The following is a 16610-nucleotide window of genomic DNA, read 5'->3' as shown; positions in this document are numbered from 1 at the left end:
AATGTAGGCAATATGAGAAACTGTGTGCAAAACAGGAGACTCTGTTGGTGTGGCCATGTTAAAAGAATTGATGAAAGTTCTTGAGTTAGATGTAGAACAGTTGAGGTGTCAGGTTCAGTTGGTAGGGGTAGGCAAAAGAAAACGAGTGTTATATAAATGGACATCATTCAATAACCTTTTCAATAGCAAACAAGGCATAAACGTTTTTTAAATTGACTTTATCTCAAAATTTTTCCATGAAAATATCTGTGATAAGATACCAATTATAATCATATTGCCTGCTTACTGCAAAATTTATCAGTGTGATGTAACCCCATTTTTATCAGTTATAACTATAATTTCTTTTAAACAATTCCAGCAAAAATTATTTTTGTTTTTCCTCTTGCATTCCTTTCATCATTAAACATAGCTGCATCGTATCAAAAATTCTCTCATCTTGCTAAAAAAAAAAAAAAATTGTTTTCCAGACCCCCCCTCCCTCAACCCCCGTTGTATGTTTTGTTCTTACTTGCTCGTCTCCCCACAAGAGCAGAGTTGAACACGATTATTTTGTGGAGAAAATTCAGTTTCCCAAATAGAGGCAATGGATTGAAACAAAATTAAAAATTTCTTCAGTCTGATCAAAGATAGAAAAGATGAAGTGCAGCTCCTAGCCAATAGACCAAGAAAAACAAGACTTATTTTTAAAAATATATCACTACATTATTTGTCCAAAGCAAACGTAACTCTTTTAAAAGTTTATTTTCCCAGCTTTGAATGGACGGAGGCATGTTGCCAGGTGAAAAGTTTAGAAAAAAATAATTGAAAATATAGTCATGTTTACAATTTAAAAAATTTTTGGAAATGTATTTAAAAAATTGTTTTAGGTTTTGTTTATTTTATTTTTAATTTCAATAATAATTCAATGTGTATTTATCAAAGTTATGTATTGGTGAGTAAGAGCAATTGACTTGATTTTTTGGCGTCGTTACTGAGATGCTGCAAGTAGAGAACTTGGCTCATGACAGTTTAAGCTGACTTGAAATTGTAGCACCTTCAGCGTTCAATAATAGAACCGAGTTGCTGCCGTCTACTGAGCAGTCAGCCATAGACAGATGTGAATAGGTTGCCTTGAATTATGATGCTGCAAATTCACGTGGAGCCAATTCAATTCGAGTGGACATTGTCATACGTATAAATTCGAGTGGACATTGTCATACGTATAAATTTTATAAAAACTATTGTAAAATCTAGGAGTCTGAGATTATCTATTTCTTTGATAATAAGGGGAGAAAACTCTCGTAAATTAATCTGCAATTTACCTCTCTTGATTCATTAAAAACATTAAAAAAAAAAATCTTTGGAAGATATTCAAATCCCTGGTTTGTGTTTCAAAAAGATCTGATTTTGGATCCTATTTTTATGCTGAATTCCAAAACCCCTATTTTTTTATGTATTTTTTTTTCCACCTTTTTATTAGGTATCCCTAACCAAAATCTTCATTATATCTTAAAACTTTTAGTGTGGACACATAAATCTTTGCATAACAAAAACAATGATATGAAATTTAGTTTAATAGCACAATTAGCCACTAAATTATAGTCATCCAAAGTCTGTTGGAAATTTTTAAAAATTGCCGTCTTTATGTGCTATTGGTCCAGGAGTTATTTTATAACTAAAAATGTAAGCTTCAAACAAGTGAAAAATCCTTACAAATGTAATGTCAGCTTTTGATAATGGAAACAATTATTAGATCAAGTTAGCTTTTCAGCTGAAACTTTACCTATCAAAAACACTTTGACGGCTTAAGATTTATTTCAACAGTTAATATTAAATCTTTACAATGTTTGGTCCATGTAAAATACGGAAACACAATTTGATAATGGGACAAAAATTCACTAAAGTTTTCAATTTAGATTTTGCTTTTTTATGAAAAACAACTTAAAACCCTATATTAATCCCACCATTATAATTAGTGGCCTTTTTTCCTTTAAATAGGACTATTTTTATATGCATAGACATAATTTTGTGAAGAAAATATTAACTTTGGAGTGAAATGTCTCTATAAAGTTGAACATGTATCTGAGAAAAGGATGTTCTTGAAATTTATCGAATGGAACTGCACTAACTCAAGTAAATATAAAATGTTATAAAAGTATTAAAAATATTAATACATATATTTTGTATTAATGAAAAGTAAATCCACATAGCCGTTATGTTTTAATTTGCTCCAGTTTGTGTCTATCCGTTACACCTCTGCATTGTATTGCCTTTTATAAATTACTCTTATATACGTGTTAAACAATGCTTCAAGCAAACTACATTAATTATGGGTAGTTTTTTTATGTATTGTAATTTTCTTGTTATTGATTAGAAATATTCTGTAAACATTCTTTGAATGAATTAATACAACATTTATGATTTGCATCTGTTTTATTCTTCTAAAAATAGATTGAAATATAGGAATTTGTAGTGTGGGACACTATTTCAAAAACGTAATTAGATTAGATAAAAAGATTATTTTGGATTAAGCATGCGCACACACACACACACACACACGTTTTAAAACCGCAGTGATCATCAAAAAGCAAACAATATTTAACTTATATTCATTTTGTTGCTAATGATTTTAGGTTTTTGCTGTGTTGGATTTGTGCCTAAAGTGAAAATAAAGAGTAAAATTTTTTTTTTTTCATTATTTTTAATTTCAGAGTCACACGAAAGAATGAATGAAATATGTAAAATGGAAGAAAATGGAGAAAATATCGACCATTTAAAAAGATTATGGAAGAAAAATAAACACCGTAAACAAAGTTTGGCAAGACATTTGAAAGGTTTGTTTCGATGTTTCTTTTGTGATTGTTTGATTTTCTTATATTATCCATGTATAAAGACTAACATCTATAATATATCATTTAGCTGTTGAGATGCAGCTGTCAGTTGTCATCAGATATAGTTAACCATCTACGGATGCAATTTATTATCTTTGAATGTATTTGGCTGTCTACTATTTTTTTGGATGTTATTAAAAAAGCTAAAATAGAATTTAAGTGCATATAATAATACAGGAGAAGTGAATTCAAACATGTTATACAAGAGAATGGGAAAATGATTTTAAGAATATTTAGTTCACAAATACTTTTACACTAAGAAGCCAGAATATTTATTGTTTGAAAAACAATTAAGTTGCTACAAATTTAAATAAAGAGACTCGTTTTATTTAATGAATATTTAACTGAAAATCCTAATTGTTTAAAAGGAATAAGAGTCAGTTTTTATCTCTATAGTATTCATCCTGACGGACATTTATTATTTTAAAAGCAATGTTATTATCAACAGGAATTTGTACAGATTGATGTAGAAAGAACCATGGAATTTCCCTGGGGCCTTGCTAGTTTTACTTTTAAAATTTCTGCAAACTCCGCTTATATAGCTTAAACTATTTACTCTTTTATAATATAAGTAAAGGCGCTTGTTTACATTAGTGATCTTTTCAAACAACCCATTTCAGATGAAAACATTATTACATACTTACATGTCATGGTGAAATAAGTATAAATTATGAAAAATGATTTAGTAGAAAAATAATTACAAGTAAAAATAAAATTTCTCAAATTATTGAGTTTTATCATGTTTTAAAGTGGAAGAGTTATGCGACCAATTCATGACACAAACAAGGAGATGCCTCTTGACTTAAATTAAACAGGATATATGGAAACATAGCTGATTTTTTTTTTATATTTAAAATACTTCTATCACATCATCTACTGAATCATTTCTTGTGATTTTTGGCATTTATATTAATTTCACCATGACTCATAAATACATAATGTTTCACCTGAAATACATTGCTTTAGAAGATCACCAAAGTAAAGAAGCACTCAAGTAGATACCGCTGATGAAATATCACTAAGGTAATAAGCAATTTGTGGACAATTGTAATGAGAACCGAAATGGCTGTTGACATGTCTCTCTCTTTATAGTCATGATAGTAGCAGTTGCTATAGAGATGTTTTTTCTTCATCTTGTCTTGAATTGTCCATCAATTGATGGTAAAACCTGATTTAAAAAAAAAATTTTTTTTTCATACAACACACCAAACTATCATATAGTTAATACTACTCCACTAACTTGAGTAGTTATGCCTTCCGATTATTATATATATGTTAGCCAGAAGCATACACCCTAGGCAGGTTGAACCAGCTTCTGCTAGAGAAGGAAGCTTCATAGGAATATTAAATTCACAAGCGATCTCCAGTCGCATGTATATCCCAATCAAAGGAAATGATGTTAGTTTTTTGCAGTTCTTGCAGGGAGGTGTCAACAGCCTCCTTTATAAAGCACCTAGTATCTCCAAATGGTCACCCATCTAGTACTAACCAGGGTCAATGTTGCTTAACTTTCATGATCTAAGATGAATTGGTGTGTCAGCGTGATTATGTCGTACATATATATGTGTCAAATATATGCAATCATCAATGAAACGATGCTGTTCTTTGAACCAAATGATCAGTTTGTCAATAAGTGTAACTTGCTATCTATGGAATAATAGGATTTGTGGTCAAGATTTACTCTTCCAGATCAGCCGTGTTCTGCCTTTGCATATTCACACATTAATCTCATAAAGTATGTGACTCCTCGCCATACATGGAAAAGGTCTTTTATGCTTTATGTAGTGCTGAAATGTGTAGAGATTATCCAAGACACCCTCTTATACTGTTTACACTGAATAATAGAAATATTTAAGAGATAGGTTCATTTTAAAGTTAATTCCTCAAGGCCATCTCGCATTCCAGCATGTATGAAAATATGTTAAATGAACTATGATGACGCAATTAACCTGGAAACTATGTACAAAAGCATAAACCAATCAATTGCTAATATGGTATGTCTAGAAGAAATGGTGAAAGGGTGCAGAAAAAATAAAATACTGTGATTATGTATATTCTTGGATTTGGTGATCAATAAATCAACTAAATAAGTTTTATGAGAAATGGGAGGTTTTGGAGAAATGTTCATGTATGTGGCGAAGCATAACATGTTGTTGCTTTTGAGTTTTCACTTGTATGCCAGTGAAACAGACTCTGGTTCTCCAACAGATTCTAACTGAGATGAATACTTTGCAAATCTGTTGAGAGGAAATTCATATTCTTTTTACATGGAGAATAGCGCATCCGTTTGTTGACTGTGATGCTAATAAAGCAGCTCATCAGAGCAGTTGCTCCTCAAAGCTGAAGATTTGCAGATGATTTTTAGCATGGTGACATAAAGTACAGATTTTCATATGGAGACTTTGGCTGAAATCAAGGTTGTGCATTTTTTTTTTTACTTGGAAGTCACCAGTTATCAAGGCCCAAAGGCCACTCGAAGATAAGGGTTAATGAATGTAAGGTGGTAGTGTAATAATCGTTAATGGTGTAAATTAGATAGAATTTGATTATTTATGGAGATGGCTCAACTAGAACTTGTTTACATTGAATTTGGAGGCTACCATGTTGTATTCAACTAGGAAGCAGGCCAGCAGACCAGTGTTCCCCAGGCGGGCAGTTCTGGGAAAGAAGCTTTGTTCATGGAATCTGCGTTTAGATTTAGGCACAGTTAGCATTTTGGTGGTGGAAATGTTACATTTGATTGATGTGGAAGCTGGCAGTCTTGTGGGCTTGCCATGAAAATTTGCGTAGTTATTAGTTTCTCCTGATTTTTTTATATATATATATATATATATATATATATATATATATATATATATACTAGCAAAGATACCCGTGCTTCGCACGGAGCTTTGTTGCGCACTCGGGTACCAAAATCTGTGGGCACCTTTCCAGTAAGTTGATGTTGTAAGAGCAACGATTGCATAAGGTGATTAACATTTTAACTACCTCTTGTAGTGACTGAAATTCAATCAGGAACTTCACAAAACATTTTCATCAAAAAGGAAGGTTACTTGATGTTACATAGTAAATTTTTCATTGAAGTAATTTTCAACTCTTGCTTAAATTTTATCTTGCACATTCAATACTAAAAACTTACCACAATCAGATCATGTCAGTTTTTCCTCATATCCATTTCTCGAACTTTTCACTGAAGAGCCTCAGGGTAAACTACATTTCTGCTGCTTTGATTTGGAGCCAGAATGTAGAGTTTTTCTGAACTTCCTGTCCGGCTGATGAAGACGTAGAACATACCGTGACTGAAGCAGTCTGATGTCAAGTCTACGCCAATGGTGTTAAATGTCTGACCTTGACTTTTGTTTATGCTCATTGCAAAACACACCTTCACAGAAAATTGGAGTCTCCGGAATTTAAATGGAAGTTCTGAGTCCGATGCAACTAAGGGGATCCTTGGCAGTAGAACGGTTTCGCCTTTGTAGGGACCACAGGAAATGGTGGCCTCAAGTACATTGGTGTGCAATCTGGTGATAACACATCTGGTTCCGTTTGTTGTTTTTGGCGGTTCCAAGGATCGAAGAATCATGATTGGCGATCCAATTTTGAGATTTAAAATGTGTGGAGGCATTCCAGATATCTCCAAAGAGTTTAAAAACTCCACAGGGTAGTGAACAGCTTCATATTCATTAGTAGCCGAATCAACTGACTTGTATTGCTTTGTGTCTCCTGGAAATTCATCCATTATTGAATTGTTCAAATGATTCACATTGCTGTTTAATGGCGAAATAATAGCCCTCTCAGCAAGCCAATCCGGTGATTTTCCATTGTTTTGCAGGTCTGGGTACACTTTGTCTTTCAGTTGCTTCTGATTACCGACACATTTACCAAGCGCAGTTGGAATCTTAATTGTGTCAGGTGAAGAAGTGATAGGAAACTGACCATTACCGATTTGGAGAAGCAATTTTGAGAAGTCTGCTGCAGCTGTGTTATCAGAGATATAGGCTCTCATATTAGTAGTCAGTCTCTTCACTATAACGTGCCTCCAGAGATAGGATTGTTTCAAACTTGCATTGACAATGTTAGCCCTTGTGCCATTTTTAACCACTGGGAGGATTTGACGGAAATCACCGCAAAATAAGGTTGGAATGCCACCCATGGGATTCTTGTTTCCTGTGATGTCTTGCAGTGTTCGGTCAATTGCTTCATAAGCACTCTTGTGCGTCATTGGGGCTTCGTCTACAATGATTGCAGAGGTGTCTCTAATTACATTTGCCAAGGCTGAGTTACCAGTAATTTTGCAAACTGGCTGATCCATTCGATGAGTATCCAAGGGTACTTTAAAAGTGCTGTGAAGAGTGCGGCCACCTTGTAGTAGAGTAGCAGCAATGCCACTGGATGCTGTTGCAAGCACAATCTTTCTCATGGATCTAATCTTTGCAAGGATCAAATTGATTACAAAAGTCTTGCCCGTACCACCTGGAGCATCAAGAAACATCATGTTTTTGTTCATTTCACCTTGTGCTTCCAACATTGCCATGAATGAATTGTAAACTTCTCTTTGAGAATCGGTCAGTTTTTCTTGCATATTTTCTGCTTGTAGGGAAAGTTCTTCAAGATTATAAGTAACTTCACGTTGATACTCTCTCGCGAGTCTTTCATCTCTCCCTTGCGTTGGTGCAGGTAATCCATAGCTTGCCAATGGTTGACCGCACATAAGGAGAACTTTTTCTTCAATTAGACAAAGAGTTTTATTGTAGATGTCCTCATTAAAATCTGCTTCTGGATTGTTAACTTCTTGCCTGTATCTGTGAAGAATGTCTTCAGATATTACATCACGAAAAGCCATCCAGATCTCAAGAGGATTTCTTGGCTCACAGGCTGTTAAAATTATCACAAATAGGCTTCGCAAATTTGAAGGTGATTGAGTGGCACTTGCCTCTCCTACTGCTTGATGCAAGTGATGGTCATTTTCTAGAAGGCCTTGAGCAAGGCACGCTGCTCTGTATGTTTCAAACACCTGACCATTGTATGCTCGCAAATTTTGAAATGAAGTTGGACCAGCAACCTCATTGAGCAACAGGCGTAAGAAATAACACTCCCCTGCTTTTGGACTAATCGTGTAGATTCTCTCAATGCATGGTGCCTTCCATACATCATCATTTTCAGTACCTTCAACTTGTAACCCACGCATTCTTCTCATCCATTTCTTTGTCGATTTGTTCCAAGTATAAAACTCAGAGACTTCTACGTATTTGAGACCCCTTGCAAAGTCATCCTCATGGCAGAGTTGAAAAAATGCTGTCAAAGTTGTGGCAGGCGGTGGACCTTGGGCTCGTTCCAGAGCAGTATCAGCTGAGAACATGACATGCTGCCCATTTTCAAGATGAACAGAAAGTTGTACAATTGGGGGGAAATGTTCATGGATGGGATGTTCCAATATCCTCCAGGCCGCCTCTGAACTGCCGACATACCTTGCATTCTAGAACTGCTGGATCTCATCCACAATGTGACTTTGTACTTGGCCTTGTTGGTTAGCTGCTCCATCAGTTCTTTGTAGTTCAAACACTGCTTGATCACATCCTTTATTCGCGTATTTGAGGACATATTTGATGCTTTGGATCGAGCTGCAAATTTCTACGTTAATGTGAGCGTTGAACTGCTGAAGGAGGACCTTGTTGTACGGAACAATCCACTGGTTTGTTATTTCTTGATTAACATACCGACCATTTCTCTTCATCCTTATTGTACCAGTCTGGCCTCCATCTTCTGGTTTTCTTCGCCTGTACTTGGGGTAAGAGTCTTGGCCTTGCTCGGTACACTGAAGAAATTCTTTTGGGTATTTTTTGGAACATTTGTTGTCAATCATACATGGACAATTTGGATTAAATGGTCCACAAGGTCCATGCACCATATGTGCCATCACTTTAGCATGAAGATCAGGATCTTCCTCTTTGTCAGGGATCTCTGCAGATATGCAGAGATCCATTTTTTCTGGTAGAAGTTTGTCCTCTGAGGCCTGCCAGGTGAGGATGTGTGCATGCGGCAGTCCTCTTTTTTGATATTCAATACTGTACAGGAAAGCCCTCAACCTGCCAAATCCTCCCTTTTTAATAAATTCAAGTAACTTTTTTAGCTTCTGCCTGAAAACCCTGGCAACAATATCTGGACGATCCTGAAGGTCTTGCCCTTGAAGACAATTTTCTGTAATTTCTGTCCACTTTGGATTTGTTGTGAACGTGATGAAGAGGTCGGCTCGGCCCATTCGCCGAACATATGCCATGGCATCACTTTGACGCTCAAACATGTATCGAGGGCCTCCTGTATAAGTTGCCGGAAGTACAACTCGTTGACCAAACTGTTCTGGATTCCCATCCTCCCTAAGAATTGAATCTCTCAAGTTGCTATAATTGTCAGCTCTCAGGGTCTGTTGCTCACGCCTCAGGAACTGTAAACGTTCTGTTTCAATCTTGCAGTACACATCCACCAGCCATTGTTGAAATAGCCTTCGGTACTCTTTCCAGTGCATATCTTTGCCTTTCTTGAATTTCATCTTGTGATGAATTTAACCGCCTTACAGCATGTCTAGTTCTGTCAGCTTCACGTTGGGTTTCTCTTTCCAAATCTGACAGTCTTGCTCTCCTTTCTCTTTGACGTATCCTGTTAAGTTCTAGACGTCTTTCTCTATCTGAATTGTTTTCATTGGAGCGAATTGCAGCAACTCTTAGTCTATTAGCTTCCAATCTTTCCATTCTTTCTTCCTCACTTTCGTTTCTACTTCGTTTGGGTGGCATAATTTCGGTTTTAAACGGAATTGTTTAACGATATTAATGATTGTAAATTAATTAAGTGTAAAGGAAATGTATACTAACTGAAATGGACGAACTATAAATAATATTTCTGAATAGTACAATTATAAACAATTATATTGTACCTATTTACTATGCCTCCCCACGGGACAGAGTTAGACACCAGGGTCGTTTTTTAACGTGGAGAAAAGGTACAAAAATAAAAATTGTCTCAGTCGTGAAGGATTTCTCCTCCACCGAAAGAGAACAAGAAAATGAAGTGCAGCATCTGAAGAACAGATACTACACTTTGATCTTGACCAAAAGGAATGAATAAAAGCGACCTACGTGTGACTCATTACTTCCGGGTGTAAACGTCACAGTCTAAAAGTAATAATTAAAAAAAAAAAGTAAATGTAAAATAAATGTAATACCAACTTAGGTTAACTAAGTAAACAGTACAATTAAAACAGTTCTATTAAAACAAATAATTACTAAGATCTAGGTAATTGTTAGTCTCATTGTTATGGTTTTAAAGAAAAAAATGTGTAAAAAAAAGTTCTGCTTTTGTGAGTACGTGTATTTTTTTAAAATTACATAACCTTTTTATTTTATTATTTTAAATTTATATATTTTGTTAGTAAACTGGAAGAAATTCAGTTGAATAAAACCTTGTTCGTGTTCTTTACGTTAAACTCATATTTTTATAAAAGGTTCATCCGGTTTAAAGAAAGCACTAAGTTTAAATAAGACTGGAAATAACTAATTCAATATATAAATAGAAAAATGAAATAAATATAAGCTTTAAGTCTTAAGATAGTAATAATCAAAATGTAATAAATTATTTGTAGTTCAAATCTATGATAAGACAGGCTTTCGAAATAGGCTCGACCAGAAAGATTAAATTGGAACGAAATTATAATCTCCGTGCCATTTTCAAAACAACCCCACAAAAGTAACGGTATCCTGCAGTTGGTTAAATGACAATGGTTGTAAGAAAAATGTAAAAGAAAATGCGCTTATCTGTTTATTTTGACCTGTTTTATTTAATTAAAAAAAAATTGGCTATAACTGGAAGAGAGCGTTATGTTTTGGGGGTTGTTTAAAAAATAGAATGGAAATAAAGTTAGTTCCGTTTTAATTGTCTTTAATTGCGGCAAGCGCTAACAAAATCGAAAAATCACTGTTTACATTCGAAATGTTAACTTTTATAGGTTTACAGGTTTGCTGACAAGGCTGGGGGTGTTTAATACAATTATTTTACTAAATTGATTTTTTTCATTTAAAAATAAAATTATTTCTTTTTTAATAAAGTTTTATTTTAAAATATTTGTTTTTGTTTATTTATATAAAATTACGATAGTTGAATTGTATTCTTTCAATTATATTGGCAAGTAAAATATAAAAGATTAAAACGGAACGAAATTGAAATTTCCATTACATTTTCAATACAATCCCAAAACATAAAGCTTTCCTCGCCAATGAATTGTTTTGATAATATACGTAAAGTGAAATAAATCGAATATAAAATTAAATGAAAATATATTAAATAATTAAATGTTAAATAGATTTTGTAAATAGTACAGTTGAAATGATTAGAATATTTCCAATATGTAATAAGGTCGAGGTAATTAGTTAAAGAGATTTAATATAATGTGATATGCAAATGAGCATAAGTCATTCGATATGGGGGTGGTTTGTAGACTAGTATATAAAGAAATTAGGCATAGATTCTTACGTCTCCTATAACAGAAACATCCTAAAATGGGTTCTAATGTTTCTCTACCAGTAGAGATCTACCCTCTTACCTCCTTTATATTTCGTTGATGATGGAGAGCTGTACACACAGACAGAAACACACGAACCCTATTACTTTATAAAAATATAGATATATTTATATATATACACAGAAGTGCACGTGAGTAATTGTGGAACATTTTTGTTCTGTTCTTAATGCACTGATTGGCTCTTGGTTGCATAGGTGTTTCTTGCTACCATATGTGCTGTCATTTTCTCATAGTTGTCGAGTTGATAACGTTTCAAATTCATTTGGTATCAGCAGTGGTTATTTTGCTTAAATGGAAGCTGGCCACATCAGAGGCAAACAAAAAACTGCCTTTCTAGAAAAACCTGAGTCGACAATAGGATAATAACTTAACATTTTTTGCCAACTATTGAACTTTAGGATGCCAGAATATATCTTAACCAAAGAATATCTCACTTTGTAGTTTAAACTTTGCAATTTTCTTGTAGATATATTGAACAGACTAATAACAATGAATTTTTAAATGATTTTTATTTCTTTTAAAATTTATAGATTTTATTTGTATTTATTTTTTTCCCTGCAGATAATCAAGTTTAGAAAAGCCAGAGTTGACGATAGGATAATAAACTTTTTTTTACCAATTGTTGAACTTAGGGCTTGCTAGTAGAATTAATTTTTAATGGAATGTGCTCTGATGAACTTGTTGCACTTGTTCCCCCTCAATGTACATATCCCCGACAAACATGCTTAGCAACAAAATCTCACCCCTTCACTGTTGAGGTCCCTAAATGCCAGAAAGCTTTCTATTTTAATAGTTTCTTCCCTTGAACAGCTAGATTTTGGAATTCCCTTCCTGCTACCAGCTTACCTAACTGTATCAATATGTAGAAGTTTAAATGTAACGTAAACCAACATTGTTAATCTTTCCTAGGCATGGTCCCAAATAGTAGCCCCTTATGTCCAAGTGGTGATTTGCCTTGTTAGGAATGAACACGACTTAAAAAAAAAAATCATGCTAGAATATATCTTAACCAAAGAATATTTCACTTTGTAGTTTGAACTTTGCCATTTTCTTGTAGCTATATTGAACAGATTAAGAATAAAAATGAATGCATTTGTGAAAAAAGAATTTTTAAATCATTTTTATTCATTTTAAACTTTATAGATTTTATTTGTATTTATTTATTCTCCCTGCAGATAATCAAGTTTTGTTTTTACCACCATGTCAATATGCCTACCCAGGAGCTGAAATCTACTCTGAAGAGGAGGAGGAGGAGGAAGAGGAAGATCTTTTGGGAGGGTTTGAGAGTCACAACTCTGAGAGCACCAGTAGCAGCAGCGGCAGCAGTTGGGAAAGTTTTTCAGATGAAGACGACAAGAAATCATCGATGGAGAATAGTATCGCTAATTCCGTTGTTCTGCACCCGAGCAACCTTTCAGCCACTGAACTGGGTGCTGATGGCGTTGTTGACGGTAACAGTAGCCATAACACGAATCTTACATTGACTGATTTGAATAAAAATTTATCTGGTCCAGCTACTGTAAAATCTGCACCTACCGATTCCATGTTTCCGACAGCCGATTGTCATGTTTCGAGTAGTAGTGATCCTCTTCTACTTGAGCTGTCGAATCCGGAGAATGCTGAGGAGGACGGATCTAAAACAATTAGCAGCTCTTTGACATTAAATGAAGGACAAAAAAATGGTTTTATTGACAAAACAGAAGACAAGAATTCATCCACTGCTGTCGCAACTAACACCTGCCAATACGATAATAAAGTGTCAATTGGTGAACCGAAAAGCCAATACGTACGGACTGAGTATTCAGTTAGTACTGTCCTCTCCACTACAGCTACCCCTGAAAAACACACAGAAATGGACGTGGTCCGTAACACGCTGACGTTGATGAGTAATGAAGAGAACCATTAAAAATAAGTCTTGCTAAGGTGCAAAAAAAAAATCTTTTCGTATACACACACACACACACACACACACACACACAAGTATATAAGTATTGACTTTTGAGAGAAATAAAGAAAAAATTAGTATTAGATTATTCAGACTACTGTTCTCATCTTGAGTGTTATTTTTATATTTCGATCAGTGTAACCTCCAACCTTCTTCAGGTATCTTGTCGAACTCTGGAATCTTTCTGTTGAATCTGCACAAAATTTTGAACAGAACTCTTTATTTAATCCACGGGGGTAGCATGCTCTCTTTCTGTCAACCATTACCAAGTAGAAGTCTTAAATAATTCGTAGTTGTATTCTGAGTATCACATTGAACTTTCAACCTACAGAAGAGTGTCACTTACAACTGAATTTTATCTAGTACTTTATCCATTATGCCATAGGTTTTTATGGAAATTCAGAAAAAAAAGACAATTACAGAAAACTGCAACTTGCTTTTTTTCTTCTTTTTTGTAAAAATTTTTTATTGGCAATTAGCACAAATAAATGTATTTTATTTAAAAATTTATTTTTTGGTGAGTAATATATTTCAAACAAACTTCAGTAGTCACTAATGAAATGCAAAAAATCTGTTACCATTTTGCTGTTTGTTTAAAATGCATTTGGGAATGATTATGCATTTACAGATCACAAGCTATTTTGTTGTGGAGTTGTTTGCCCATGTAAAATTTTTTAATACATCATTTAGTGTTGTTTCTCTTTTAAGAGAAATAATTAAAAAAAAAAAAAACATGGGAGACAACGCTATACAATGTATTTGATATACGGATAAACAGCAACTCCAGGACAAAAAAAAATGGTTTATTTATGAACATAAGCAATTTTCCAGAAATATAAGCATTTTAAACCGATGGAAAGAAAAATTTAACTGATTTTTTTTTTTTTTTGCTTTGTTTGATTAGCATTGCCAACTTTGAAAGAAAAACAAAAACATTTTTTGTTTTTAAAAATATTTTTTAAGCAAAATACTAGCATCCACTAGCTCACTGGGTTGGCATTAGGAAAGACATCAAGTCTCTAAAAATTTTGCCACAACTAAGGAAATGATTTTCAAAGAAACCTGACCTGAAATAAGTTTGGAAGTCGATTTTTAAAAGCCATTAAACACATGGCAGCATGTAAAATGGATGTTAAACTGAATATGAAAATGATGTTATTAACTGCTGAAGGACAAAGATTATCTGAAATATATCACTCGCTAAAATGTATATAAAATTTTTTCATACCAGACAGTTAAAAACAAAACAAAAAACCTGAAACAAAGAGAGATGCAGTTTTTTTGTGATTAATTTGTTTTTCTGTATACAGAGTGACCCGAAAAAAAAATGGCCCCCAACTCTAATTAGGCTCCGTGTTTTGTCCGAATGAAATGAAACTTTGGTCATAACTAGTTTATTATATTCAAAACATCACATCAAAACACTAGGGTCTTTGGCCTTTTTTTCTCCGTTCTACAGTATATATTCTAGATGGCCTCCATTTAGCTTTTTTTTGGGGGGGGGGGTCACCCTGTATTTATCTCAAACGCCAGTACTTATTGAGGATCATGCACACACATATATATATATATATATATATATATATATATATATAAGAATAACAGTATAGTTACATTCCAAGATCCAAATATTTATTTTTCAATTATTTATCTAAGCAAAGAATTTCTAATTTTTCTGAAGAGTAGATGCACAAAAAGGAATTTATTGACATTTTCTCTGCATAATGAAACAGATCTGTAAAAAAATGTACTGAAATTTTAATATGCTGGTGGAACTGTTTTGCATGAAAAATAAATATTTGAATCTTGGAATGTAATTATACTGTTATTCTTTTAGATGTGCTCTGTTGTTATATTTAACAAACATTGAGCTTTTAAACAAAAAGGATTGGTATACACAAAGAGTGAAATGTAATTGAAAAAACATATCAAAACAACACATATAAAACATACAATGGAAAAGTTGATAAACCACAAAATATAAGACAAAATCGCATAAAAACCTCATCAATAGACATATATTTTTATTCTTTTTATATTAACAGAAACTTTAGGATGAAACAAAGATGACATTTTAGATAATTTTTATAACAAAATATCAAAGGAATAGGAACGTGCATGATGGACATTGGGGGGGGATGATTGGTAGAATGTATGGATGTAGTATTTTGTCACTTTAAATCATATATGATTAAAAATTTTGCAGTTTCAATCCCCAATCTCCATGATGCAAATATCTAGGTACAAGTCATATTGACCAACATTGTTCTTTTCACCTACTCCATGACCGTCCAATGACTTCCCTCTCCCACGATGGAGCTACCTCCCATGGTCTCTTTCAATTAACTACTATGTTCATAGGTTCTACCCAACCTTCTCTCGTCAGCTTCTCTTCCATCACCCTCATATTTGTTTGTTTAATGATATTACTTAAACATTAGCATCAACAAAACAAAACGTAACAGAATACCTAACATATTGTCATAAATAAATTCCAATGTTAAAATGTGTGTGTGTGTGTGTGTGTATATATATATATATATATATATATATATATATATATATATATATATCACTTTCCAAAAGCCTTCATTTAATTTGACATAAACATGCAGCCATTAGAAAAATGTTGCTAATGCGAAAAAAAAAAAAAAATCCTAAAAAATATTGCCCAAAAAATGTTGCACCAAAAAGTGAAAGCACAAAATGTTGTGCAAAAGCAGATTCAACTTAGATTTGCTCCAATTCTTGCTGTTAACAACTACAAATGAAAAAAGCTTAAACAGTTTTACATTTTCTATCTTTGTATTTGTTTTTTTTTTTTTTCCACATAATACGATTGCTCACATGAATTCATAATGAAATCTACATTCTTTTTCATTTTTTTTTTTTTACTGGAAGGATAACAGGATTTTTCTGTAAGTTTTTTTTTTTTTTGTTAAGGAAAAATGGCTTCGTCCATCTTTATAACAAAAACGAAAAAATATTTGGTGCTCTTGTATGACTTAAAATATGATTTAAGAAAAGCACAAAAAATTTGTATGTCTGCAATTCAACTTTCATTGGAGGATGTACTTGCATATTGCTATTTCCCCTAAACGTACATAAATCAAATAATGTTATAAACTGACTATGATGTTGCAATTCGTTTCTATGTTTGTACATTTCTTGAAACAAAACTTGAAATTAATCTTTATTTTTAACGAGTTGCACCACACCCGGCATT

At 33.4% G+C, this 16610-nt stretch overlaps 1 protein-coding gene across 1 annotated transcript in view; it reads left to right on the top strand.

Moving 5' to 3' along the window:
* The window catches only part of LOC145259773 (NAD-dependent protein deacetylase sirtuin-1-like), a 43774-nt gene extending 29974 nt beyond the window's left edge, over nucleotides 1–13800 (top strand). Inside the window, exons 10-11 of the mRNA XM_080117521.1 lie at nucleotides 2691–2813; nucleotides 12615–13800. Coding sequence (XP_079973647.1) covers nucleotides 2691–2813; nucleotides 12615–13345 — 854 coding nt within the window. The 3' untranslated portion in view covers nucleotides 13346–13800. The remainder of the gene's footprint in view (nucleotides 1–2690; nucleotides 2814–12614) is intronic.
* The last annotated feature ends 2810 nt before the right edge of the window (nucleotides 13801–16610 follow it).

This window comes from Euprymna scolopes, chromosome 35, assembly GCF_053919585.1.
Source record: "Euprymna scolopes isolate OS-2025 chromosome 35, ASM5391958v1, whole genome shotgun sequence".
Taxonomy (NCBI): domain Eukaryota; kingdom Metazoa; phylum Mollusca; class Cephalopoda; order Sepiida; family Sepiolidae; genus Euprymna; species Euprymna scolopes.
This window is presented reverse-complemented; position numbering and strand designations above follow the sequence as displayed.